At 44.3% G+C, this 27861-nt stretch overlaps 1 protein-coding gene across 1 annotated transcript; it reads right to left on the bottom strand.

Moving 5' to 3' along the window:
* Positions 1–1495: 1495 nt before the first annotated feature.
* wls (Wnt ligand secretion mediator) lies at positions 1496–26272 on the bottom strand. Its single transcript, XM_014139891.3, has 12 exons — positions 25947–26272; positions 22690–22962; positions 18884–19008; positions 18493–18654; positions 18114–18250; positions 14856–15024; positions 7886–7983; positions 7680–7743; positions 6258–6401; positions 4572–4655; positions 4231–4384; positions 1496–2730 (listed from the first exon to the last, which is right to left on the bottom strand). The coding sequence occupies exons 1-12, from the start codon at positions 26050–26052 to the stop codon at positions 2633–2635; spliced, it is 1614 nt and encodes a 537-aa protein (XP_013995366.1). The 5' UTR covers positions 26053–26272; the 3' UTR covers positions 1496–2632.
* Positions 26273–27861: the final 1589 nt, after the last annotated feature.

Here is a 27861-nt window from a genome sequence, read left to right as displayed (position 1 = left end):
ACGGCCACGTGACTCTGTCTGTAGGAGCAATCTATTTTCATGAATGGGGTGGTGTACCTAATAAGCTGGTGTATATTTTATATTGAATAGAGGATAAAAAATATATGTTTCTACGTGGAATTTTTTATGCAATTTCAACATATACGTAGTTCTGATGATTATGTTGAAATTACATTGATGTAACAACCTGTTAGTCCGGTTAAGTCAATATATTGACAAGTTGTTGAAACAACCAGTGTGCCCAATGGGGAGGTTCTTTCTCAAACTCTCAGTTCCTTCTACAATCACAACAAAGAAACAGCTACTTCTTTTAGAAAGACAATTGTTTGCCAAAGATTAGTTAGCTTTCAAATATGAACTGCAATTTCATGTCAGGTGAGACGTTTTCATTTGATCTAATTTAAAAAGCCCAAATTTATAAAACATTGAGTAGAAATGGGATAACAAAAATATTTAATCCAGGTATATTGGCTGTGCTTGTTGTATACCAAGCAATTATACTATAGATTTATCTCATGAATCAATACTTTTCATTGATATCTGAAAGGAAAAAGTAATGGATGAGAATATAACTTGTTATCCAACTTTTTGTTTGTGTTGCCATGGTGTTTCTTTCAGACCGGATTTCACCTGAGGTTTTTAACTTGATAAGTGGGAATCCATGAGTATGCTTACACTGCCTACGACAGCTCCCCGTCCTTATCACATAGTGGAAGCTTTACTTCCATAAGCAGCATAGACACTGCAGCATCTAGGACTTTACATGTCTCCTGTCTGGCAGACCAGATCTTTGGCCAGGTCCTTGATAAGGCAGCTATTTCAATTATTCTAGGGGAGCTAAGCCTGTCCAAGACAGAGAAAACATATGGGGTTCCCCCTCTCAACCAGAGAGCTGCCAGTGAGCTCTGTGGCCCCTCAGGATGGCATGCTTCTGGCTGAGGCCCCACTGCAGCAGCCTATAGTGATGAGGTCCTAAACACTGGTGGAAACATACACTCCTTCAAAGTAGCCATGTAGCAGGGGAGACCAAGGCAGCAGAGAAATAACTGTCCTCCACCAGCCTCTCCACTGCTACAGGTGGGAGGAAAAATACTGGAGGAACTGGCTGCTTCCGGGGACTATGGAGAGCACTGACAGTAGGCAGAGGAATGGAGAAGAAGCCTGTAAGCATTACTAATCGCTCTGTTGTACTTTTAGTCCGTATTTCATTTCTCTAATACTGTAGCAACACTTCCTGTCAACACAGAATATTGAAATTACAAATTTGTGATTAACGGTTTCCTTTTTTCCCCCCAGGCTCATTGAGTTAGTTGCTAAGGCAGAGGATAAACTACTGCAAGCACAAGAGGAATAATTCCCATTTAGGAATAGAAAAATGTTCAGTAAACTTTTGTAATTTCTTTGCAAAAGTGTTTGTTTTTCATTGAATTTATAAGTACTGTCTGATAACATTATCAAGAAAATAAAAACTGACAAAGAAAATTCAATACAAAACTTGAGTGAATATACTTTACTTAGCAAATATTAGAAGACATGGCATAAAGTAAGTTAATTAAATTATCATAAAAAGCACAAAACTACACTCCCACGTGTAATACAATCTTCAAATTTCAAAACTGTTTCTTTTGCCAACAGACAGTAAGTGATACAGCATGTCAATATTTCATACAGTTGAGAATAAGCACTTTATAAAAAATATATATCTAGATGGTAACAATGAACTTGGTGTTTCCCAAAAAGGCCTTGTGGTTTGTACACTTTCCCCACAATCCAAAAAGGCAAACCCCACTTGGGAGAGTGATAGACAAGTGAATCCAGTAGTCTAGAACTTTCCATGGACGTGTACAGGTGAGAGTGAGTGCAGACAGAAGTGACAAAGCTTGCCGTTATTACTGACAACTTGCGGAGGTGTGCTTTCTTTTGACAGATCTTCCGAAAGTGGCCATGTTGGACGTTGTAAGATGAGGCATATACACTCTTGTATATCCTACTGGTTATTTTAATGTAAAACTGCTGAGGTGAACAGTAAAAAAATGGCATCCATACAAAATTTGTTCCCTCTAAATAACAAATGAATGTCTTCAGTGAGGCAACCAGTTACACCTTGGAAAGGCCCAGTGTTTTTCCTGGAGTTGGATGCAGTTACCACTGGACACTGATTTAAGGTCAGATTTGTACTCACTCCCCCTAATGGAAACATTTAGGATTTGGGGAGGGTAAACTGATCCTAGAACTGTGCCTGAAGGCAACATCTACCTGGTGTGCGATTTCCTCCACAACTCCCTCTTATGACCACCAGATGGTGTGCTACATCCTTCTACTCCGTTTCCATTTCAAAAGCAGCTAGTCCACAATCTGGACTTCATAAGAAAGAGTACAGTCGTGCAACAACATTACAAACACTGATAGTTAACAGACTGTGTCAAATGTCAAAGATGGATATACAATCCGGCCCCATGTCTGCAATGAAATGAATGGACCGTAGGCCTACAAAAAAAAGTAGCTTTTGAACTTTTGGGACAGTGACTGGAAGGGGGACATTGGGATTTGGTTAAAGAAAGCACAGTCAGGGTTCGAGGGAAGGACTTTTGTAGGGTAGGTATTAGAAGGTGGGAGGTCCAGGGGAGGGGGGCTACTCTTGGGCCTCTTTGCCCGTCATCTTGTAGATCTCGGTGGGTCCGTCCACGTGGGTGATGGTGGTGGTCAGCTGGATGTCCTCCCCACTGGCTCCTGAACAAAGCACAGTGACCAACAGACAAATCAGTACACAGACAGCAGTACATCTGGGTCATCTGCGTTGGGCTCTTTAGGCACCAAACGGTTGAAAACGGAGCAATAAAAGAAAAGCTTGTCGTCTTCAGTTGAAAAGTGTTAAGAAAAGAGGTCCATCCTGAGAGCCCTAATGGTTATGAACAAACCTTGTGCTGTTGTGCTTCCCATTTCAGTCACAATGTATAAAACTGACTTATTTTGTCCTGATGCAGGCTTTTACGCCGCAATGCGTTTAAAAAAAAAAAAAAAAAAAAAAAAAAAAGACAGCCTTCATTAAAACCTTTTCCTCGTCAATTTGCTCTTTATGTCATGCCCTCTGGTTCACGACAGACGTCATTTATTACTTTGTCTTTTGAAACAGTGACCTGATTAAATGGACAGAGAGGGAGAGGGAGATAAGGCGAGAAACCGCTCCAGAAAGAGACACGCACAAACCACTCCAGGCTATCGCATTTCAGGGAACCCTTTCCCGAACTCCAACAGGTCTCCTCTTATGCCAACTGTGCCAAAGTGATTTAGAGTTGTTAAATGGGATTGACGAGTGTGTGGCTATTACGGTAGTATTGTCAAATGTCCGCTTTCAACAACCATGAGAATTGGTTAAAAAGAAGGTTATGCATGCCAACATTTTAGGCAATAACTAAGAGTAGGCAAAGTGATGGTGTCAGAGGAAAGTTAAACATTTTACCATTGCAACATTTGATGTAGTCACATTCACAGTGGTTGTCTGAAGCGCGCTAGATTTCACAGCTGGCAATGCCTCGTCGAGATTGGTTATTTCCCATCATTTGCAACAATGTCAATGAGCGTCTTTACCATCTTTCCTTTGCAGTACCGCACTGTCGTGATTACCGGCGGAGTTTTAGGAGTCGATTTTACTCCTGGCTGAGAGTTTGCCTGGGCAGTGTCTTAATGTCCTCCTTTAACAAGGGTAGGCAACCCTGGTCCTGGAGTGCCGCAGGATTTTGTTCCAACTAGGCACCACACCTGACTTACTGAGGTAATTGATTAGTTCAGGCCTAAATTCAACACACCTGGTCTTACGGATTGGTTGAATCAAAAATATTTAGTGCCTGCGGCACGCCAAGGACCAGGGTTACCTACCCCTGTTCTATAAGCTACCTCTGAGCTGGGAGTTTCTTTAGTCTTGAAACAGGTTTTAACAGGATTCCTAGAATCTTTTCGGAGATTCTTTGTGGATACGGGCCCTGGTGTCCGTTAGACACACCCTCCTCCGAGCACCAGAGGCCCTTAACCTCAGCAAGACTGAAATGTCCACAAGAAACATACATCTGAAAGTAACGTTAGTACCTCAAAAAGGAGACACTGTTGCGTGTCAACATTCGCTCACCCCGGTGAAGTGTATTGGGACTCTTACGATGCACTTTAAATAACATTTGACGTCACGTTTGACCTACTGACAGTTGACCATTAGAGGCAGGCGTTAGCTGGACTCACCCCTGGACTGCTCGTCTCCGTAGCGTTTGTGTGAGGGAGCATACAGGAACATGATGGCGAACACGTAGAGGTTCCACATTCCGTAGATCCCTGTGAAGAAGGCACTGTTCACCTGCACCGTGTAGTCTCCCCAGTGCCAGTGGCCCTCATTCACCTAGACACACACACACACAATATGGGTTGTGTTCAGTAGGTACAACATTAACAAAACTATAACAGTTGTTTTAGTTTTCCAACACAAACCGTTTTGCTAGTTCCCTAATTAGCATGACCCTGCTTCAATACCTAACCCTCTCCAGAGGATTCTGGGATACCCCTGGAGGCACACAGACAGAACTCACCTGACTGAAGATGAAGAAGATGACAGTCATGGCAGCGCAGGTCAGAGTGACCAACATGAGGAACTTGAACCGGAAGATGAGCCCCTTTGAGAAGATGATTAGAATTAATACTACTATCCATGAAAAAAGAAACAAGACACACCAAATTCATTGAAAATAAAATGTTTAAGTCTGTGGAGGCTGCTGAGGGGAGGACGGCTCATAATTGCTAGAACAGAGCAAATTAAATAGCATCAAACGCATGGAAACCATGCGTTTGATACCATTCCACTTATTCCGCTCCAGCCATTACCACAAGCCCGTCCTCCCCAATTAAGCGGTCACCATACTCCTGTGATTTAGGTACATACGGTACACAAATTTAGACAGGGACTTAAAGTTCCTTCAGGAAGTATTCATACCCTCAACTTATTCCACATCTTGTTACAGTCTGAATTCAAAATGGATTAAATTGTTTCTCACCCATCTACACACAATACCCCATAATGACAGTGAAAACATGTTTTTAGAAATGTTAGCAAATGTATTGAAAAGGAGATATATACACATCTCATTTACATAAGCATTCACACCCCTAAGTCAATACTTTGTAGAAGCACCTTTTGCGGTGATTACAGCTTTGAGTCGCCTTGGGTATGTCTATATCAGCTTTGCACATTTTCTCCCATTCTTCCTTGGAGATTTTCTCAAGCTCTGTTAAATTAGATGGGGAGCGGCGGCGGCGAACAGCAATCTTCAAGTCTTTCCACAGATTTTCAATGGGATTCAAGTCTGGGCTTTGGCTGCACTTCAAGGACATTCACCATTGCAGTGTTGCTATGGCTGTACGCCCAGGGGTCATTGTCCTGTTGGATCGTACATCTTCGCCCCAGTCTAAGGTTGTTTGTACTCTGAAGCAGTTTCTCATCAAGGATTTACCTGTATTTGGCTTCATTCATTGTTCCCTCTATCCTTACCAGTCTCCTAGTCCCTGCCCTTTGAAAAGCATACCCATAGCATGATGCTGCCTCCACCATGCTTCACGGTAGGCATGGTGTTAGACGGGTGATGAGCTGTGCCTGCTTTGCATTCAGGCCAAAGAGTTACATTTTTGTCTAATCAGACCACAGAATCTTTTGCCTTAAATTATTTTTGCCTTAGTCTTTCACATGCCTTTTTGCCAACTCCAGGCGTGCAGCCATGTGCCTTTTTCTCAGGAATGGCTTCCATCTGGACACTCTCCAATAACGCCCAGATTGGTGAAGTGCTGTAGAGACTTGTCCTTCTGGCAGGTTCTCCCATCTCAGCCAAGGAACTCTGTTCTGTCAGAGTGGTCATTGGGTTCTCGGTCACTTCCTTGACCAAGGCCCTTCTTGCCCAGTTGCTCAGATTGCCTAGAGCTGGCCGTCCGACCAAAGTCCGGGTAGTTCCATATGTTTTATGTTTCCCAATGACGGAGACCACTGTGCTCTTGGAAAAGTTCAACACTGTAGAAATGGTTTCCTACCTTTCTCCAGATATACACTACCGGTCAAAAGTTTTAGAACACTTAATTCAAGGGTTTTTCTTAATTCTTTACTATTTTCTACATTGTAGAATAATCGTGAAGACATCAAAACTATGAAATAACACAAATGGAATCATGGGTAAGCAAAAAAGTGTTATATAAAATATATTTTCAGATTCTTCAAAATAGCCGCCCTTTGCCTCATAGTGCAGGCGTCTGGCCTTGGACATGGCGGGCAGGGAGGACCTCTTCCCACTGATGTTGCGGAACACTTGGAACACCATGAAGCACAGAAAGAGGAAGTAGAGACAGGCACAGATCCCCGCCACGATGATGAACGCCATCTGTAATCAACCTCAGTCAAGGAGCTAACGTGCATGGTGATGCTAATAAAACATAGCTTAACAAATCGTTCGATTACGCAAACTGAATGATTAGACTCTTACCATTAGACAGGACTGACCATAACTGAAGCACCATATATAGACCCCTAGCTCTAGCCTGATGCAACTTACAGCACAGTAGCAGTAAAAGTACATTTTCAACAGGCTGATAGAAACCCATGGCTGTTTGCAGACATTCCACTTAATTCTTAGAACACTAAATAGAAACCACTTTGGCTAAAAAGGTTCCATGCTTGACAGAGATGGCCATCGTTTTTTTATTTTCTTATGTACTTTTACCTCTTTTTCTCCCCAATTGGTAGTTACAGTCTTGTCCCATCGCTGCAACTCCCGTACGGACTCGTGAGAGGCGAAGGTCGAGAGCCATGCGTCCTCCGAAACACGACCCTGCCAAGCTGCACTGCTTCTTGACACACTGCTCGCTTAACCCGGAAGCCAGCCGCACGAATGTGTCGGAGGAAACACTGTCCAGCTGGCGACCGAAGTCAGCTTGCAGGTGCCCGGTCCGCCACAAGGAGTCGCAGGGAGCGCAATGGACAAGGAAACCCCGGGCTGGTCAAACCCTCCCCTAACCCGGACGACGCTGGGCGTCGCCTCATGGGTCTCCCTGTCACAACCAACTTTTTAAAGGGCTTTTTTTCTCCCACTAGACTGGAGAGCGAGCAAAAAGAGAGCGAAAGAGAGAAGGTTTGCTAGAGAGGGAGAGAGGTGAAGCAGAGAGATTAAGCAAAAGTCTTGCTGCTACTTGTTTCTGATGGGGGTTGTTCTGATGAATCTTGCATCACCTAGGCCTGTGGGTTTCCCCTATGCAGCTCTTCTCCTTCTCAGACACACAGAGTGAGGAGGCTAGGAGAGGGTAAATAAGGAGGAGAGATGGCCCAAGGCAGGAGTAGGCACTGCCAGCACCACTGAATTATTGCTAACTTCAGCACAGAACACAGTGACGAGAGGAACTGTGAAACTAACAGAGGAGACGTGCTCTGATTAATGTTAGTATGTTGATGTCAAATGCTGATACACAATCTGGCCCCATCTTGCGAAGAAATGTAAAAAAGGATCATAAATAATTCCAGGATACACTGGAAACTTGTAAGGGGATATACAGTACAATTGCATGGACACATTCTTTTTCAGACAAGAGATAATTCATCCCTAATTTAGTCTCCTTCGGGCCATCAACGTTTAAGGCAAGAAGTCATCAACGTAATCAAAGGATACAGCCAACTCAGTCCCCACGTCGGAAGCCCAAATACTGTAGAAAGGGTTCTTCAACTGGACTCCCCTGGTGGGGAAAACAAATACGTCAGAAATGGTCCCTGAAAATCTGTGCGGATAACCTTTAAATAGGTCGGAGCTTTGTTTTGACAGTGTGGTGAAGTGTGTGTGTGCGTGCGTGCGTGCGTGCGTGCGCGGTTCAGCCTCACCTCTCACACATGTCGAAGATGAAGAGGCAGAAGGAGCCAAAGACAATGGGTCCCACCTGCTTCCAGTAGATTGAGAAACGGTTCCTCTCCATCTGGTCCTGGGGTGAGGGGAAATTATAAAGTGGGACAGAACAGTAAGACAAGAGAGGGGGATAAAATAATAAAATGTAGTTCAAAATAAAAATGTATCCATCTACATTTCAGTCATTTAGTAGACGTTATTATCCAGACCGACTTACAAGAGCAATTAGGGTTAAGTGCCTTGCTCGAGGGCACAGACTTTTCACCTGGGTTCAGCGACCTTTTGGTTACCTGTCCAACGCGCTTATCCGCTAGGGTACCTGCTGCCCGAATTAAATGGATACCAAGTCAATGGATACCAAGTCAATGGATACGCAAGGTAGTTTTAAAAATCATTCAATTTCAGTCCAGACTCCCCCAAACCCAACTCATCAGAATGCCCCACCCAATGACCGAACTGGATCAGTCCGATGTGGTCCTAATGGCGTGCAAAAAAGGAGCACGGTCTAGGGGACAGGCCTCTACAAATATGTATATGAGCTTTGATCGGCCTGAAACGTCAAACATAATGTTACCTGAACCCAATGAGCCCTACAAAGATACATGTTGAGTCCAAGCCAGAAAAAGCCAAAATGATTTTGCCGCTAACCAATACATACACTACATAACCAAAAGTATGTGGACACCTGCTCGTCGAACATCTCATTCAAAAATCATGGGCATTAATATGGAGTTGGTCCCCTCTTTGCTGCTATAAACAGCCTCCACTCCTCTGGGAAGGCTTTCCACTAGATGTGGGAACATTGCTGCGGGGACGTGCTTCCATTCAGCCACAAGAGCATTAGTGAGGTCAGGCACTGATGTTGGGCGATTAGGCCTGGCTCGCAGTCGGCGTTCCAATTCATCCCAAAGGTGTTTGATGGGGTTGAGGTCAGGGCTTGTTGGTGTTCGTTCCTTGTCAATCATTGGTGAAATTAGCATTCAGACAATATCTTTAATTAAATCAAAAACCTTTATTAATGCAATTGCAGACAAAAGTTGACAGCGGGATCATTGCGCGCATGTTTCCGAGTAAGTTCTGCACCCCACCTAAGGGCACAGCTGATTATATACATGTGATCACTCCCTAGTGGTACGATCACCTACGTCAACGTGTGTGTGTATCAATAAGCTGAGGTTACCTTACAAGGCAACCTAGTACAGTAGCTTCTCTGAATGTATTAGCCTTGTCCGCTGTTTCACAAGATCAAAATATCGAAACCTGACAGTGGTTACTTCTCTTTATCTAGTTTCGGTCTGACTCAGACCCAGCCTGCAATCACACTCTCACAACAGCCAGGGCTTAACCACAAAGACTAATATAGGTGCTTGTGCAACGTATAGTGGCAGAGTTTTTAGACACATATAATAAGATACTGTTGCTAAGGCCTGCAGCAAAACATATGAATCTTAAGGTCCCCTTAATTAATAATGGGGAGGGTCTTTGGGACTCACCCCCTACAGGCTCTGTGCAGGCCAGCTAAGTTCTTCCACATCGACAAACCATTTCTTTATGGACCACGCTTTGTGCACGAGGGCATTGTCATGCTGAAACAGGAAAGGGCCTTCCCTCAAACTGTTGCCACAAAGTTGGAAGCACAGAATCGTCTAGAATGTAAATTGTATACTGTAGAGTTAAGATTTCCCTTCACTGGAACTAAGGGGCCTGAACTATGAAAAACAGGCCCAGAAATGTATTCCTCCCCCAAACACTACAGATAGCGTTCTCCTGGCATGCATCAAACCCAGATTCATATGTCGGACTGCCAGATGGTGAAGTGTGATTCATCACTATACGTCAAACCCAGATTCATCTATATCACTATACAGAGGCTCTGCATCTGTCCTCGTGCTCCTAGATCTTAGTGCCGCTTTTGATACCATCGATCACCACATTCTTTTGGAGAGATTGGAAACCCAAATTGGTCTACATGGACAAGTTCTGGCCTGGTTTAGATCTTATCTGTCGGAAAGATATCAGTTTGTCTCTGTGAATGGTTTGTCCTCTGACAAATCAATTGTAAATTTCGGTGTTCCTCAAGGTTCCGTTTTAGGACCACTATTGTTTACCTCTTGGGGATATCATTCGAAAACATAATGTTAAATTTCACTGCTATGCGGATGACACACAGCTGTACATTTCAATGAAACATGGTGAAGCCCCAAAATTGCCCTCGCTAGAAGCCTGTGTTTCAGACATAAAGAAGTGGATGGCTGCAAACTTTCTACTTTTAAACTCGGACAAAACAGAGATGCTTGTTCTAGGTCCCAAGAAACAAAGAGATCTTCTGTTGAATCTGACAATTAATCTGGATGGTTGTACAGTCGTCTCAAATAAAACTGTGAAGGACCTCGGCGTTACTCTGGACCCTGATCTCTCTTTTGAAGAACATATCAAGACTGTTTCAAGGACAGCTTTTTTCCATCTACGTAACATTGCAAAAATCTGAAACTTTCTGTCCAAAAATGACGCAGAAAAATTAATCCATGCTTTTGTTACTTCTAGGCTGGACTACTGCAATGCTCTACTTTCCGGCTACCCGGATAAAGCACTAAACAAAATTCAGTTAGTGCTAAATACGGCTGCTAGAATCCTGACTAGAACCAAAAAATGTGATCACATTACTCCAGTGCTAGCCTCCCTACACTGGCTTCCTGTTAAGGCAAGGGCTGATTTCAAGGTTTTACTGCTAACCTACAAAGCATTAAATGGGCTTGCTCCTACCTATCTTTCCGATTTGGTCCTGCCGTACATACCTACACGTACGCTACGGTCACAAGACGCAGGCCTCCTAATTGTCCCTAGAATTTCTAAGCAAACGGCTGGAGGTAGGGCTTACTCCTATAGAGCTCAATTTTTATGGAATGGTCTGCCTACCAATGTGAGAGATGCAGACTCAGTCTCAACCTTTAAGTCTTTACTGAAGACTTATCTCTTCAGTAGGTCCTATGATTAAGTATAGTCTGGCCCAGGAGTGTGAAGGTGAACGGAAAGGCTGGAGCAACGAACCGCCCTTGCTGTCTCTGCCTTGCCGGTTCCCCTCTTTCCACTGGGATTCTCTGCCTCTAACCCTTTTACAGGGGCTGAGTCACTGGCTTACTGGTGTTCTTCCATGCCGTCCATGGGAGGGGTGCGTCACTTGAGTGGGTTGAGTCACTGACGTGGTCTTCCTGTCTGGGTTGGCGCCCCCCCTTGGGTTGTGCCATGGCGGAGATCGTTGTGGGCTATACTCGGCCTTGTCTTAGGACGGTAAGTTGGTGGTTGGAGACATCCTTCTAGTGGTGTGGGGGCTGTGCTTTGGCAAAGTGGGTGGGGTTATATCCTGCCTGTTTGGCCCTGTCCGGGGGTGTCATCGGATGGGGCCACAGTGTCTTCTGATCCCTCCTGTCTCAGCCTCCAGTATTTATGCTGCAGTAGTTTATGTGTCGGGGGGCTAGGGTCAGTCTGTTACATCTGGAGTATTTCTCTTGTCTTATCCGGTGTCCTGTGTGAATTTAAATATGCTCTCTCTCTCGGAGGACCTGAGCCCTAGGACCATGCCTCAGGACTACCTGGTGTGATGACTCCTTGCTGTCCCCAGTCCACCGGGCCGTGCTGCTGCTCCAGTTTCAACTGTTCTGCCTGCGGCTATGGAACCCTGACCTGTTCACCGGACGTACTTGTTGCACCCTCGACAACTACTATGATTATTATTATTTCACCATGCTGGTCATTTATGAACATTTTAACATCTTGACCATGTTCTGTTATAATATCCACCCTGCACAGCCAGAAGAGGACTGGCCACCCCTCATAGCCTGGTTCCCCCCTCATAGCCTCATAGCCTGGTTCCTCTCTAGGTTTCTTCCCAGGACAACCACCCTAAGCACCCAGCCAAGACAATGCAGGAGTGGCTTCGGGACAAGTCTATGAATGTCCTTGAGTGGCCCAGCCAGAGCCCGGACTTGAACCCGTTCGAACATCTCTGGAGAGACCTGAAAATAGCTGTGCAGCAATGCTCCCCATCCAACCTGACAGAGCTTGAGAGGATCTGCAGAGAAGAATGGGAGAAACTCCTCAAATATAGGTGTACCAAGCTTGTAGTGTCATACCAAAGAAGACTCGAGGCTGTAATCACTGCCAACGGTGCTTTAACAAGTACTGAGTAAAGGGTCTGAATACTTACCGTTGAAGTCGGAAGTTTACAAAAACTTAGGTTGGAGTCATTAAAACTCGTTTTTCAACCACTCCACAAATTTCTTGTTAACAAACTATAGATTTGGCAAGTCGGTTAGGACATCTACTTTGTGCATGACAAGTCATTTTTCCAACAATTGTTTACAGACAGATTATTTCACTTACAATTCCAGTGGGTCAGAAGTTTACATACACTAAGTTGACTGTGCCTTTAAACAGCTTGGAAAACTCCAGAAAATGTCATGGCTTTAGAAGCTTCTGATAGGCTAATTGACATAATTTGAGTCAATTGGAGGTGTACCTGTGGATATATTTCAAGGCCTACCTTCAAACTCAGTGCTTCTTTGCTTGACATCATGTGAAAATCAAAAGAAAATCAGCCTAGACCGCCACAAGTCTGGTTCATCCTTGGGTGCAATTTCCAAAACGCATGTACAAACAATAGTACAAACAATAATAAACACCATGGGACCACACAGCCGTCACACCACTCAGGAAGGAGACGTGTTCTGTCTCCTAGAGATGAACTTACTTTGGTGCGAAAAGTGCAAATCAATCCCAGAACAACAGCAAAGGACCTTGTGAAGATGCTGGAGGAAACCGGTACAAAAGTATCTATATCCACAGTAAAACAAGTCCTATATCAACATAATCTGAAAGGCCGCTCAGCAAGGAAGAAGCCACTGCTCCAAACCCACCATAAAAAAGCCAGACTACGGTTTGCAACTGCACATGGGGACAAATATCGTACTTTTTGGAGAAATGTTCTCTGGTCTGGTGAAACAAAAATAGAACTGTTTGGCCATAATGACCATCGTTATGTTTGGAGGAAAAAGGGGGAAGCTTGCAAGCCGAAGAACACCATCCCAACTGTGAAGCACGGGGGTGGCAGCATCATGTTGTGGGGGTGCTTTGCTGCAGGAGGGACGGGTACACTTCACAAATAGATGGCTTCATGAGGAAGGAAAATGATGTGGATATATTGAAGCAACATCTCAAGACATCAGTCAGGAAGTTAAAGCCAATGGGTCTTCCAAATAGACAATGACCCCAAGCATACTTCCAAAGTTGTGGCAAAATGGCTTAAGGACAACAAAGCCAAGGTATTGGAGTGGCCATCACAAAGCCCTGACCTCAATTCTATAGAAAATGTGTGGGCAGAACTAAAAGTGTGTGCGAGCAAGGAGGCCTACAAACCTGACTCAGTTACATCAGCTCTGTCAGGAGGAACGGGCCAAAATTCACCCAACTTATTGTGGGAAGCTTGTAGAAGGCTACCTGAAACATTTCACCCAAGTTAAACAATTTAAAGGCAATGCTACCAAATACTAATTGAGTGTATGTAAACTTCTGACCCACTGGGAACGTGATGAAAGAAATAAAGGCTGACATAAATCATTCTGACATTTCATATTCTTAAAATAAAGTGGTGATCCTAACTGACCTATGACAGTGAATTTTTACTAGGATTAAAATGTCAGGAATTGTGAAAAACTGAGTTTAAATGTATTTGGCTAAGGTGTAGGTAAACTTCCGACTTCAACTGTACATAAATGTGATCTGTTTTTTATTTTTAATACATTTGCAAAGATTTCTAAAAACCTGTTTTCATTGTCATTATGGGGTATTGTGTATAGATTGAGGGGGGAAAAAACTATTTAATCAATTTTAGAGTAAGGCTGTAAGAAAACAAAATGTGGAAAAAGTCAAGAGGTCTGAATACTTTCCCGAATGCACTGTAACTTTCAGAATGTTTCCCCGCATGGCGTGTCATCGTTCTCTTTATTATTGTAGTGACATGCTTGAATAATATTGGACTACAATAGGATCCAGCGCTTTTGCGTCTTCACAAAGATTGAATAGTTACGGTCTAAATAAATAACTGCTATATCCATTCAGACCATCTCTGTCTCTCCAACATTTATTTTGGCAGCTGTCTTTTACATTCAGCAAACAAGAGCTAGCTTTTTATTTTACAAGGTAAGTTGACTGAGAACCTAATACAGTATGTCGTCAAGCTTGCATCTCTCTTCGAATAAAATGATCCTACTTAGGTTCCAAAAACAAAGAAGAATTGTATTATTCTTTGCAAGGGAGTACAAAACTCTAGTCTAAGCTGTAAACTGCAGCGAATATGTATTTGAAATAAAAAACGCTCAAAAGCTCTACGTTTTGAATACACGTTTCATTCTGAATGAACTGCATCTAGCCTAGGCCAAGTTAGGCAACCACTTGGAGAAGTCTACTCTCCACAATTTACAAGGTACAGAAATGCAATTTGAATGGACTGATTTAAAGCAATGATATTACTATAGGCTATGCTGCAGCAAATTTACTTGTCACAAGACGAGACAAAAAAAAAAGTGACCAACTGATGAGATACATCCATTGTGAACTGCGCTCCATATCAACATGCGCTGTCCCCCCCCACGTGAGACCAATGACATGCTTTGGGAACACCCCCCGGTCTGTAGTGATTGGCTCCTGATTCGCTAGTGTCAAACCGACGACCCCATCAGACTTTCCGGGAGAATGTCAGCCAACGCCCTCCAACACACTCCCGGTCATGCTCCCAAATTTGTATTCACGGCACTTAACTCTTCCGAGTTGGCTAAATCGATATTCTCCTTAAGTCACACTCAACCATTGGATAATAAGCCAAATGAACTCAAATGGATAGATACTAAGTCGTCAGAAGAATACTTGGGAGAGGTAAAAAGACTGGCGACAAACCATGAGGTGCTCTCCACAGAAGATGATCCAGAAGGAGAGCAGCATGGCGTAGAAGATGCCCTGCCGGATGTCCCCGAACAGCAGCATCCAGGTCCAGTTGAACCCCACAGAGAACCACTCCACCGGGATGTTGATGAACGTCATGCACAAGCCCAGGGCAAAGATCACCCTGGAGGACACAGCAGCACCATCATCAGCAGCAGTACCACCATCATCCGCCATTAACATGCTAAATCAACACAAATTAAAATACCAGTCATCATCACCATAACGCACTGTATTAATATAATGATCATAATCAATATCATCATCATCATTATGTCCGTTAGTTTTATATAATGGTCAGAATTGTAAAAAAAAAGAAAAGAAAGTTGAACAATCTCCTTTGTCATTCAAATCAAAATGTTATTAGTCACATGCTTACAGTGAAATGCTTACTTACAGGCCCTTCCCAACAACGCAGAGAAAGAAAAGAGACAATAGAAAAGTAATAACAAATACACAATGAGTAACGATAACTTGGCTGTATACACGGGGTAGAAGAACCGAGTCCAGGTAATGGAGGTAGATCTGTACATAACTAGGAATAAAGTGACTAGGCAACAGGATAGAGAAAACAGAACCAGCAGCGTATGTGATAAGTGAAAAAAGTTTGTGCAAAAAGGATCAATGCAGATAGTTAAATTGATCACCAAATAGCTACCCGGACCCGCTTGCCGTGCGGTAGCAGAGAGAACAGTCTATGACGGGTGGCTGGAGTCTGAACATTTTTGGGGCTTTCCTCTGACACCACCTGGTATAGAGGTCCTGGATGGCAGGGACTCCGCCCCAGTGATGTAATGGGTCGTACACACTATCCTCTGTGTAGCGCTTTGTGGTCGGACAGTTTCCATACCAAGTGGTGATGCAGCAAATCAAGATGCTCTCAATGGTGCAACTGTAGAACTTTGAGGATCGGAGTGCCCATGCCAAATCTCCACCACAGCCCCGTCGATGTGAATGGAGGTTTGCCTGGCCCTCCTTTTCCTGCAGTCCACGATCAGCTCGTTTGTTTTGCTGACGTTGGAGGGAGAGGCTGCCATCCTGGTACCACATTACCAGGTCCCTCACCTCCTCCCTTTAGGCGGGGTCTCATCGTCGTCGGTGATCAGGCCTACCACCGTCCTGTCGTCAGCAAACTTAATGATGGTGTTGGGAGTAGTTGTGCGCGGCCATTCATTCGGTAATAGACGACTTCCGCTGAGAAGGCATTGGCTCCATCAGAAATACTTGGGACACAGAAGCCAGTGTGTCGCAGGAGAACTTCTACCAGGACGTTTCTCCGTAGACCCCTCAGGGAGCCGTGGGGTAGGACCTCCGGGAGATTCCATTCTCCATCTCTCCAATCACTGGACCACGCTGCCATGATAAATCACACTTTCTAAAATAAATTTTAAAAAAATCGAACCAACCTATTACAGACACAGAACAAAGCTTCTCTGTTCAACTGCTGCAAGTCCCCGCATGCCGGGACAAGATGAAAGGATAATCGCATAGAGGGAAGAAAAGGAGGGAGGGGTGCAGATGAGGGATAGAGAAGAGGGGGTGTATTGCAGGGCGGGGAAGGAGGGGGTGGAACACGGGCTGAGAGTGGGGGAAATGGTGGTATGGGGTGTGTGGATGGGGGGGGGTTGCAATTGACTCTAAAAACATTGATCACATTCCAGAAGAGTCGGCAGCGAGATACATTCCATTGGGCTGGTATGAAAGGAATGTCCTGCGCTCTGCGAATATACAGATGGGAGAGGTGTGTGTGTGTGTTTGTATAAAGAGCATTTAAACTAAACAAGCTGCAGAGCTAGCTCCATAACTTGTAAGAGAGACATAAGCAGCAAGAGGCCTCAACCTACAACCTGGGGAAATAAAAGCATTAACTACAGTATAAAGGAATAGCTTTGGTGGGAAAAAAAAGACTTGACATACACTGCGTGGACAAAACTTTAGGAACGCCTACTCTTTCCATGACAGACTGACCAGGTGAAAGCTATACAAGGACTGTATATGTGTGCCATTCAGAAGGTGAATGGGCAAGACAAAATATTTAAGTGCCTTTGAACTGGGTATGGTAGTATGTGCCAGGCGCACCGGTTGGACTGTGTCACAAAGCGCAACGCTGCAGGGTTTTTCATGGTCAACAGTTTCCTGCGTGTATCAAGAATGGTCCGCCACCCAAAATGGGGTGCAACTCAATATTAGGAAGGTGCTCCTAATGTTTTGTACTCTGTGTAGACTCACTTATTATTTCAGTGTGGACTACTGCCATTGATAAATGTATTCTTCCAGTGCCTTATATTCTCCCAGGAAACCATGCGAAGTAGTCCACCAGAAATGAATAAGGCTAATTACTGATAAATTACCTTAAATGTACTTTCCACAAATAGAGTTCGAGTGCCACTTCCTGCGAGCTGCGCGGTCATTTGGGAACGAGGGCTCTGAGCCGTAGAGACGACGGGGAAGGCGGACACAGGGAGGAGAGGTTGGGGTAGAAGTGTTAGCTGAGTGCTAGAAGATTGTGTAGCGCGTTTCACGCTTGGACGAACGTTCCTGTGGTGTTGAACGCAGCGACGTACTGATATACACTCCCAGCGCTGCAGGGGATAAACCAAACTGAACACTTAGCTCTCGGCACAGCGTATCATTCTACGTTACATCATTTAAATCTGCTGTTAGTTATTGTTTGAATTAAGTTGTCACCACTACAGGTTTTGAAAAAGCTACACCTGGTTCTCGTTTTTATTTAACAGTGTAGCAGCCCAACTGCTGCTCTAGGATCAGTTTTGTCTTTTTAGATCATTATGAATAAGTTTACATGACGCACAAGTGGGACCTGATCCTAGATCAGCACTCCTACCCTGAGGCACTTTATGAATACGGGCCCAGGACAGTGCACTGAGAACATCTGACCTAGATGCACAGTTCATCCATAGTTAATTTAACGACACGTCTCCTCCTGTACTTGCTAACGTTGCCATAAGCCCAAGGCCTAACTGGTATCCACTGGGGGTTACTGAGTTTTACCCTGGCTGAAGGCCTTCCTCGTGTGTATGAAGCTAGGACAAGGATATCCATGCATTTTGGATTAGAAATAACTCTCAATGCACACCTACACAGTGCACCAGCTCACGAAGCAACCAACGCCAATGGATGACTAAACGCCATAATACACAACAAAAGAACCATCCCGTTCACAGTCCACTAAACAATATGGCGGCCTTTTACTTTTCCAACAGCACAGGGGGTCGCGTCATGAGGGTGATGCGTCTCCAGTACCACACCAAGATGATGAGGATGCTGGGCGTGAGGAAGGTCTTCATGGCGAACCACACCTTGGTGAAACCGCCGTTCTGATGGATACCCTGATAGGATAGGAAATGAAAAACGTCAGACAGTCTTTCACACAGTTCACCTCAACATCTTGTTTGGCCATTTTGGCAATCAGTTAGGACGTGAAAAACGTTTTTGTTTTTTAAAAAGCATCTCCTCACGTTTCAAGACAAAAGTAAAGGACATTCAATGATCGCAGATATTTTGTGAATAGATTTGACTTCATTGAGTCTCTCTTCCAACACCCAATCACACACACACACACACTACTAACCACCAGACGGATGTCCTTGATCTCTCCAATGCCCACGTTGATCTTATTGCGTTCGTTGACGGGCAGGCGGATGTTGAGCAGGTAGTACTTGTGGGCCACGTTGCCCAGTTCCATGAAGGGCAGCAGGTCACACTCGTAGTAGCGACCCTCGTTCTCATGCGTCTACAGGACACAGCGAGAGATGACTATTACGCATCTGATGGGACACCGACTACACGGAATTTTGTTTCGAACATAAAATTCAATTTGATCAGCTGAAACCACAGAACTTTGGGAGACCTGATTGAAAAGCCAGTAGCACAAAAAATAAAAAAAATAACTTTAGGACAGGAAGTATTTAACCCCAGAGGGAAGGGAACGGTTGGAACACTCCACAAAGTCCTGTGTTTACCTTGTTGGTGGGGAACTTGCAGCTAAGCTTCCTTTGCTCTATGGAGTGGGCCATCTCTGTCCATTCACCGAGCATGTCATCCCTGTAGGCCACACCTACGTCGATGGTGGCCACTGCTCCATCCTCTGTAGAAGGAAGATGTCAATACAGCACACTTTAGTGGGATCCTAAAAGTTACAAAAAAAATTATAATAATAAATAAAGAAAAGGTTTTCATGTTTACCAACTACCAAACTTTATATAGATGCCACATAACAGTTGGGGAGACTTCATTATAAATGGCATATATATCCCGTTTTTGCTCTATGCGGGTCTTAACAAGCAGATCAGGATTGAAGGGGGAATTTGCAATTAAATCAAATTCTCCACCTGCAATTCCCTATTCCGTAACTCAATTTATAGCTATGACAACAATACTTTGGTGTAAACCTGCGGTGACTGGGGTGAAATAAGTCTCGGATGACCAGAGGGAGCAACGTCTAGAGCTATGAAAAGAATGCATTCACCGCTGTAAATCCACAATCTGGACTACTACACATACGATCTGTGCTAAGAGCAACCCTGGGTCATTTTCATGCCGTCAAATTAGCAGACACTTCATTTGCTTTCGCTTAGCATGAAATGCTATACATTTCCTAGACAATGCATCCACTATAGACGACGAGTGCAACTTTAAACTATTCCAGAGGCTACAAATGTGGTACTGGGCTTATTAAAAGGGGTAGTTCAGCCCACAAAAAGTTTGTCAGTTAGATTTCAGTTAATATCTTGAAAATATGTCCTAAAAAAGGTGACTCATCTGGAGTTTGAGATGTGAAAACGTTGGAGAAAAACTTTCAAGGGGTGATCAATCCCTTTAACTTTCAAAGTATGCAGGAAAGAATGCATGTCATGAAAAATACTATCAAGACAGAACAGATGCACCAAAATCTCACATCGGCGTGCCATGTTGATCCCAAAATAGTCCAAGGATGATTAATGATCCGAAACATTTCCCTGTTGAGGGGCTTAAACATAGTTTACGTACACGTACGTAAGGCCTTGAATTCTGTCTCCTACACAGTTGGTAATGATACAATATTACTGACTTGAAGGTGCAAAACGTTGAGCTGAACCTGGTTTTAAGTACTTTGAGAAACAAGATGGCCGTCAGAATGCACACACAGGCTTTAGATCTGTGCTTCACCCTTCCAAAGAGACTCGTGTGGTTATGAAACAAGCTGGAGCGCCCTGAAAGAAACCTGGTGCCCTGACCGGGAGAGGGGGAAGAGAGGAAAAGGAGGGAGGGGGAGTTATTGGCAGTCCTCTCTCCTCTACTGTCTCCATATACCCCTCTTTCCCACCCCTCTCAAGTGAACACCGCCAAATATCCTGAATGTCAGCTTACCGCACACAAACATTCCACCCCAGTGCAGTGCCCATCGCCACTAAGCCTTCTCAACAGCTGTGTTATTGCTGGACCCCTGCCAGGGGTGGCTGTTGCCTGGGTGGAGTGGGGTGGGGGAGAAAGAAAAAGGGGACAATTAATCTTAGCGACCAACCTTTGGCATGGTAAAATGTCTAAAGAAAGTGGTTCTGGTTGAGTTAGACAGGCCGACGCCATTTTGTCACACAGAGGATTCTGGTTTTCATTGCTTACTCTCTCAGACAGAGAGATTTGGATGCCGTGAGAAAGTAAATCCCGAAGAGCTCAATGTCAATAGTTTGCTGGAACTTCTCTTCTTTTCTTTGAACAAACTGCAACTCCGCTCCTTGTTAATGTTAGAGGTAGTTTGCAGGGCGAGCCACAAATGAAGGATATTCCTGCCTGAGACCATCTGACCTCTGAGACCAAAATGAGACCTAAGAGCTCAGCGAGCTGGCAGGTGATCAGAGGCAGTCTGCCTGGCCGCGGCGGCTTAGAGTGGGGTGGACAACAGTCCCATATCTGGGTGGGTGGAATTCTGGGACGGGGTAGTGAATCGACGACTTGTCTGGCAGCGCAAGCTGTAAACAAGCCCGTGTCCTGCTTAGGACAGGAGGTTTTTTGTTTTTAATGACCCGACGTCTTGAGGAGTAAATACTGAAACATAGCTATAGTTAAAACTGGACTACACAGTATAACATAGTCAAACAAGATCAAACTTTACTTTTAGCTTTTCTATTGTGGTAAAAATGCAGTGCTTCGCTGCTCTAAACTATACGTTTGCAACATATCTTTGGTGAGAGGAGGATGTTACAGAGTGCCTTGTGCCCTACTGTACATGCCGTGCACCCTGCCCCCATCCGTTTCCCGAAGGGCAAGGACTCCTGCAGCTTGAAGGAGCCCGCGTTCTGATCACTTTCCCAGGCCGGCACGCCAATCCCCCTTCATTAGTCCTCCGTTATCCCCTCTAAGCCCTTCTTTCACAGCCCCAGACCTGGCGCAGCTCCGATCCCGCCCTGTCAGTGGCCTCTCCTTAACAACCACGCACACAGAGAAATTCCACTTGCCGTCAAAGAAGGGAGAAGCAAGCTCAGGCTTCCACATTACCCTTAATGCCAGATCAGAAGACAGTTGCCATGTCTGAATCCTTGTCTGAATGTAATAACTGTGCACACTTCCAAAACAAACCCTCATCCCTACACCTGGGCTCTTCTAGGAGAAAGGACAGGAATTGGTGTAAGAAAGATGGTGACATTTTCCTATGTCTATTGCCATATTGTAATAGGTGTACAGGAAGTACATTGGGTTCAGATTGAAATTGGGCACAGATCTGACGGATACCATGTTCAGATAAGGACCATGGCAAACCCTTCCTGGTCTGAACATAAAGGAATGTTAAGAGGATACAGGGAGATGTGGGATGTCTGCTTTGATGAGCAAATTTGGGGGGGGGGGGGGGGGGGGGGGGGGGGGAATGTAGCTTTTATCAGATCAGGTGACAGTTAATTGAGCGAACACCGGCTGCCGAAAATGACTCAATATTTCAAGGGCTTTTATTTTTCAAATTTTACACTACCCTGCAACGGAAAGTGAGAAACTCGTCCCCAACACTCCAAGTGATGTACCATATACCATGTTACAATTCATCTTAGGGATAAGCAAGGAGAAGGGGTGAAAAACGTGCCCAGCAGTTTTATTCCACTCCATATTAAGAAATTGCCAAGCTATCAGTGCCCAATTTGAGACAGCCCACCACAGTTCGAGCCGCCCCCAGCTACCTGTTCTATAGAGACTATAAGCCTCCGACGTAGAGCCCTGAGGCTTGTATCACTATGGAGAACCAGCAGCACATCCATCATTGATAGGCCTTTCTCTCAGTGCGAGAGAAATCCAATCTACTGAGAGGAGAGAAAAAGGCACATTCCTCTGGGTGCTCATGCATTCGCCACAATAAACAGGACAAAAGCAGGCAATACCCTGAGGTGACAGAGGGACACTAATATTAACAGCATCTACGCACACACACACACACACACACACACACACACACACACACACACACACATCTGAATACTTTAGAAATTGGATCCACAAGGAGCGTAAGGGCGAAGCACACGAATATTTTAGCGGTCATACAGATGCTTGTACGAGTGAATCCTCATGAATTATACTGACACAAAGACTGACCAGACAGAGAGACACAATTAACATCCTAAAAAAAAAAAAAAAATATTGACAGACACAACATATTGCCCCCCCCCCCCCAGACACAACAAAACAAAAAAAGACAGACACAAAAATCAAAGCTAAGAATGTCTCGACACCAAAATAACACAAAATCAAAAAATGAAAAGACAATGAACGCCAACCACATTGAGCCCAAGTCTGCAGTTCCCCTTACCTATCTGGTTATACATCTTGAAGGCGATGTCAAACTGCAAGACGACCAGCATGAACTGGAACCAGGGGCTCATCTCCTTGTTGGGCAGGGGGATGTGGATGGCAAAAACGATGTTGTTGGCCTCGATCTTCTTGGACATAGCCTCATCAAAGTCCTGGATCTTGTGGCACTGGTTAGGGCCCCAGGGCATGAAATACCTGCTACTCTGGTGATGTTTGTCCGTGTCCACACATTTGGAAGCCAGGTAAGGGACTGCCGTGGTGGGGCTGGGAGCTACAGGAAGAGGGGAGTTGCTAAGTTACTGCCCGATCACTATGGTAGTTCACCTAGATCCATAAGATGTCCTAGTCATCTGACCTGAGGATGAGACCTTTTGTGTAGAAATAAAAACAGTAATTATGTAAGCTATAGCTATATATTCTGTAAGCTATGGTACAGTATAAGCTATAGAATAATGGAATAAGCGTTCTGGGGGAATTTTTCATTGCGGACCACACTGACAATTTTGTTGTGGTTCTCATTTCAATACTTGACTCCCCGAGTGGCGCAGCAGTCTAAGGCACTGCATCTCAGTGCTAGAGGCGTCACTACAGACCCTGGTTCGATTCCAGGCTGTATCACAACCAGCCGTGATTGGCAGTCCCATAGGGAAGCACACAATTGGCCCAGCGGGTATGGCCGTCATCGTAAATAAGAATTTGTTCTTAACTGACTTGCCTAGTTAAATAAAGATATATATAGATATAGACTATGTGTATTGTGTAACTTTCTATTATTGTGCTGAAATATAAAGCCCATGTGCAATCATCTGGAATTTTAAAAAAGCCCATTATATTCTTCAATTACAGAATACACTACAAATAATTAATTCACAGTCAGGCTAATTGTGAAGTTTTAAACATCAATACATTTCCAAACTCATAATCAAAGCGTTGTTCTGGTGTTTAACTTGTGTCAAACGGCTACCAAGCTCATCAAAGTACGCACACGGGAAGAAGTTGAGTTTAAGATCAAACCTAGTCAAATCCTGGTTAAACAATGTGACAATTCATTCTAACCATGTTGACAGAACAATCTGTAGTAAGGCCCAATCCATTTAAAAGGTGGCTCCCGGGAAAGCCCCCAGCACTTAAGTCATAATACTGTATCCTTATAGAGATTCATGAGCCAGATGAGGTTGGCCACTCTCTCATAGGATTTCACTAGTCGTTGGGAAAGGTACTAAACATTAGCATTAGAAAGCTGAGGATATGGTTGAGGTATAAAGAAAAGGTGAAAGGTGCTGTGTAGATAGAGCAAGGAGGCTTGAGGGACGAAAGAAGGAATAGGTTTGAGGACTAGAAAAGGGTATTGACAGGGTAAGAAAAGGTGTCGGAGGGGGTTATGTGATTAGGCAGTAGTTAAAGACTCTCTGGGTCACTCAGGGCACCTTAAGTCCATAAAAAGAACCAGGATGTATTGGTAATAGGTGTCAACAAGAGCCAGACCGTGCCCTCAGGGCCAGAGACAGACATTCAGCCATGAACAAAATAACTTCTAAACTCTACTATGTATACATCAGTGCCGCTACCATTCACTTTAAAACCTGCTCAAAGTGAAGGAATATGAGACACCTGCAATGCACCGCTCGACAGGAATTAAAATCTCATATGCTCTTGATAACCTATCCTGCTAAAAACAAGGGAACGCGTCTCGATGCCGTGGTCTGTGCTGATGGCCCCTGTGTAACACTTTGGATAGTCCATCTTTAGTTGCTCTACAGACTGAGTGACATTTCAACTAACCATCTACCAATGCTAACCCTAAGCGTAACCTTAGCAACCAACGTTGCTTATCAACAGATAGTTTGACCATGTAGAGCATCTACAGATGGACTATCCGAATAAAAAGTGTGCCCGGTCTCGATTACTAGCCGATGTTGAGCCTATTTACTCTCAATAGCGTAACAGACAAAAACACAACACGGCATAAAATAACCCTTGAGGCTAGGCCTTTGGCACCCCCCCTCATAGAAATAATCCAAGGCCATCTTGAGAAGAGTATCAACTATCTCTCTCTGTGCGAGTGTGTCTTCTTAGCTAGGTGCGCCAATGTCGCCTCACAATGGATTTAGGCCTACTCAGGAACAAGCACAGACGCACCAAATTGAATTAAACCAGCTCTACGGAACCCCTCCGAGTTCAATTATCCTGGCACCCTGAGATTCGGGGAGCACACCGCTCCTCCAGTCTCCACCCCAGTGTGTCCGCAATAATGGCCGCCTCTCGGCACCAGTGACCTCACGCTGTGTTGGAGTTGTCCAATAACAGGGGGAGACGAACGCCTTTCTACTCAATTACCCTGGCTGGCCCCGGCCACCGAGCAAATACAAAAGGCATCCGGCTTCATTAAAACTATCTTGGGCAGGAGTAGCCCAAACAAGCTCATTTATCAGCAGCCACCCAGCTCTGGAGAGGAGACAGACTGACTGACTGACTTTTGCCAAAAGTAACCAGAGATTGGGATCTGTAACAACAGGCCTCATAGGACTCAACTATTGAGGCATTGAGTTTGTGGCAGTTTGTATGAGTATGTATGTATGTGCTGAGTGTGTGTCAGTGGGGAGCAGAGTCATGCAAATGGCACCGGCAGAAGTCAAAATATGCAATGCTGAGAGGGGTTTGTGATTTAGGGAGAGAGGGAGATGCAAGGGGGAAATAAAGAGATGGTGCCTGCCTGGGGCTACGGAGCAGACATACATAATGAGAGGAAGGTGGAGAGAAGTGGGGCAGGCAACGTTCTGTGTTGGATCGGAGTGAAGTTATACACACCAATTCCTATGGTGTTTTACAGTAAGATGTGTCATTCTTAAAGAGAAAACAAAACCATGCAAATTAAAAAGTGAATTCACTCAATACTTTACAATAAAAAGGTATTAAATATAGGAAAGGTGCTTTGTATTAGTAAAGGCAAATAGAGGGAAATATTGAGTTGGAGACACGAAGAACAGTACGTTCTTTTTCTTGCAACTTTTGATACAAAAGGTGATACATTGTAACTTCGTTATGGCCTACATTGTTAAGTTACATAGACAAAACTTTTAAATGACAAATCATAACAGTGACATTGACTAAATAATTCAATTGTTTTCATTATTTGATAGGCCTACATAGAATATTCAATATACTCGACAAATACTGGATATTCAACCGCAGATGTCGGATAACAAAGACAAAGGTTGCAACAAAAGAGTATACAATTGGGAAAACCACGCTTACCAATCAAGCCACCGACCATAAAAGAAAACGCTTGGAACAAAAGCAGAATCACTCCCACGATCACCAACTTTTTGGTGCTCATGTTTTCAATAATTGCCCCGGCCATCTTAAAAAGTTGTTGAAAACTACGCCGAGGTCGGAAAAATAAGGGGAGTCGGGACGAAAGTCACCGCATCTAGTTAGTACTCCAGATGCCGAGATTGAGGAAGGCTGGCACCGCACTGCCTCGCCTGAAATTCAACTTCGAAGGAGGACTGTAAGGAAGAAAAAAGGAGAATCACATGACGGAATAGCACGCCTGCCTATCCCTTCTGAACACTCCACTGCAGAAATATCTGTGGAGCGCCGCCGCATAGCAATAGTGGTCCGTAACGCCAGGTTGCTTTGACATTGAGTGCCCGAATAATAACAGCCTCTATTATGCCAGCCAAGGGCTATGCAAAGGAACGTTTTCAGTGAAGCTTGAAGTGTTTTGATGTTGACGTGATTTTCCCCTCATTGCCAGTGTTAAAAACTCTATTAGTCCATAAATGTCCTAAGTCTGAATATGTGTGATATTTATGGATCAGCCTATACAAAAAGTATCCTATCACGTTTCTTTATTTAGAGAAATTAATGTGTGAAGGAGATTTCATGCAAATTATTGAATGGGAAGTTATGGCCTCAAGTTATGGACTCCTTATGCAAATATTAAAGCTTATGCACACTTTAGCTTACTGTTTTGTTGCGTGTCTGCGGCGCCCAAGATAGCCTATTATGGAGAGGCTACAAAACCACCTATAAGCCACTTGTTTTTTTTTAGATAGTGTTGGAGGGAGGCGAGCTGCAGCGAGTTGGCGTATTTGTCACGCGCGCAAGCGGTTACAGGACAAATGTCACTTTACTTGGTGACAAGAGAAGGAAGCCTAGTCTAAGAAACAGGTCAAATTATTATATATAGTGACCGCCATGATCACAGTGACATGGGTGCAAGGATAACCTATGCTATTCCCCCTCACTTTAGCATGTGGATTTTGGAAGGTCTAAACTTTAAGGAGTCCAAGGCCTAGCTACAGAAGCCTACACCTGTGGTAGAAGACAGTATTTTTAAAATGCATTATTATTTAACCATTATTTAACTAGGCAAGTCAGTTAAGAACAAATTCTGATTTTACAATGACAGCCTACCCCGGCCAAACCCTCCCCTAACCCCGACAATGCTGGGCCAATAGTGATACAGCCCAGGATCGAACCAGGGTATGTAGTGACGCCTCTAGCATTGAGATGCAGTGCCTTAGACTGCTGTGCCACTCGGGAGCCAGACTACCTGAGTTCCAATTGATGAATTTGATGTAGCCTACTGAAGATTAAAAGCCTAGCTACAATATCAAATACTGAGTAGTCTGAGGCCAAACCAAAAGCTTTCAACCTATCAAAAGGCACTCAGCATATTTTACCAGAATGCCTTACCTACACAGGCCTGCCATGTGGGTCACTCACTCATATCTAGGCCTACCCTATAGGCTTATTCCTCTCTTGCAGAAAAAACAGAAAGCTTTCAGCTCTTTGTTTCTCTATGAACCTTTCTCAGTTTCTCATGAAGTCCCTGTAGGCCTGTACAGCTGTGAAAGCTGATGTATAAGAAGCTTTCATGTCCTTTCTTCGAGCCATGGCAAGCAGCAAACCATTTTCACTTTCCCGAAGAGTGGCGGGAAAGAGCTGTCCACCCAGGCTCCCGCGAGATTGGCTGATGAGCAGTTCGATCAAGGTCACCCTGTCAATCATGCCAAGCGCTCCGCCGCTGTAGCTCTAAAAGCAGGAAGAAGGAATTCAGGCAACTCTCCTTAGCCAAATGGTGTGTAAAAGGGTAACATTCTCTTGGCGTCTTCCTTTTTTTTAAAGTATCCTAGACGGCTACTATGGTTTTCTGTTCTCA

This window comes from Salmo salar, chromosome 14 (assembly GCF_965601325.2).
Source record: "Salmo salar chromosome 14, fSalSal1, whole genome shotgun sequence".
In the NCBI taxonomy this organism is placed as follows: domain Eukaryota; kingdom Metazoa; phylum Chordata; class Actinopteri; order Salmoniformes; family Salmonidae; genus Salmo; species Salmo salar.
Note: the sequence above shows the minus strand (reverse complement) of the source record. Positions and strands in the feature narration are given on the sequence as shown.

What these genes read in the sequence shown, in the direction of transcription:
- wls (XM_014139891.3), bottom strand. Translation starts at nt 26,052, where the DNA reads ATGGCCGGGGCAATTATTGAAAACATGAGCACCAAAAAGTTGGTGATC. An exon ending in GCAAGTTCCCCACCAACAAG is followed by an intron (nt 18,655 to 18,883) that starts GTAAACACAGGA and finishes TGTGTCCTGTAG; the next exon opens with ACGCATGAGAACGAGGGTCG. An exon ending in TCAAGGACATCCGTCTGGTG is followed by an intron (nt 18,251 to 18,492) that starts GTTAGTAGTGTG and finishes CTATCCTATCAG; the next exon opens with GGTATCCATCAGAACGGCGG.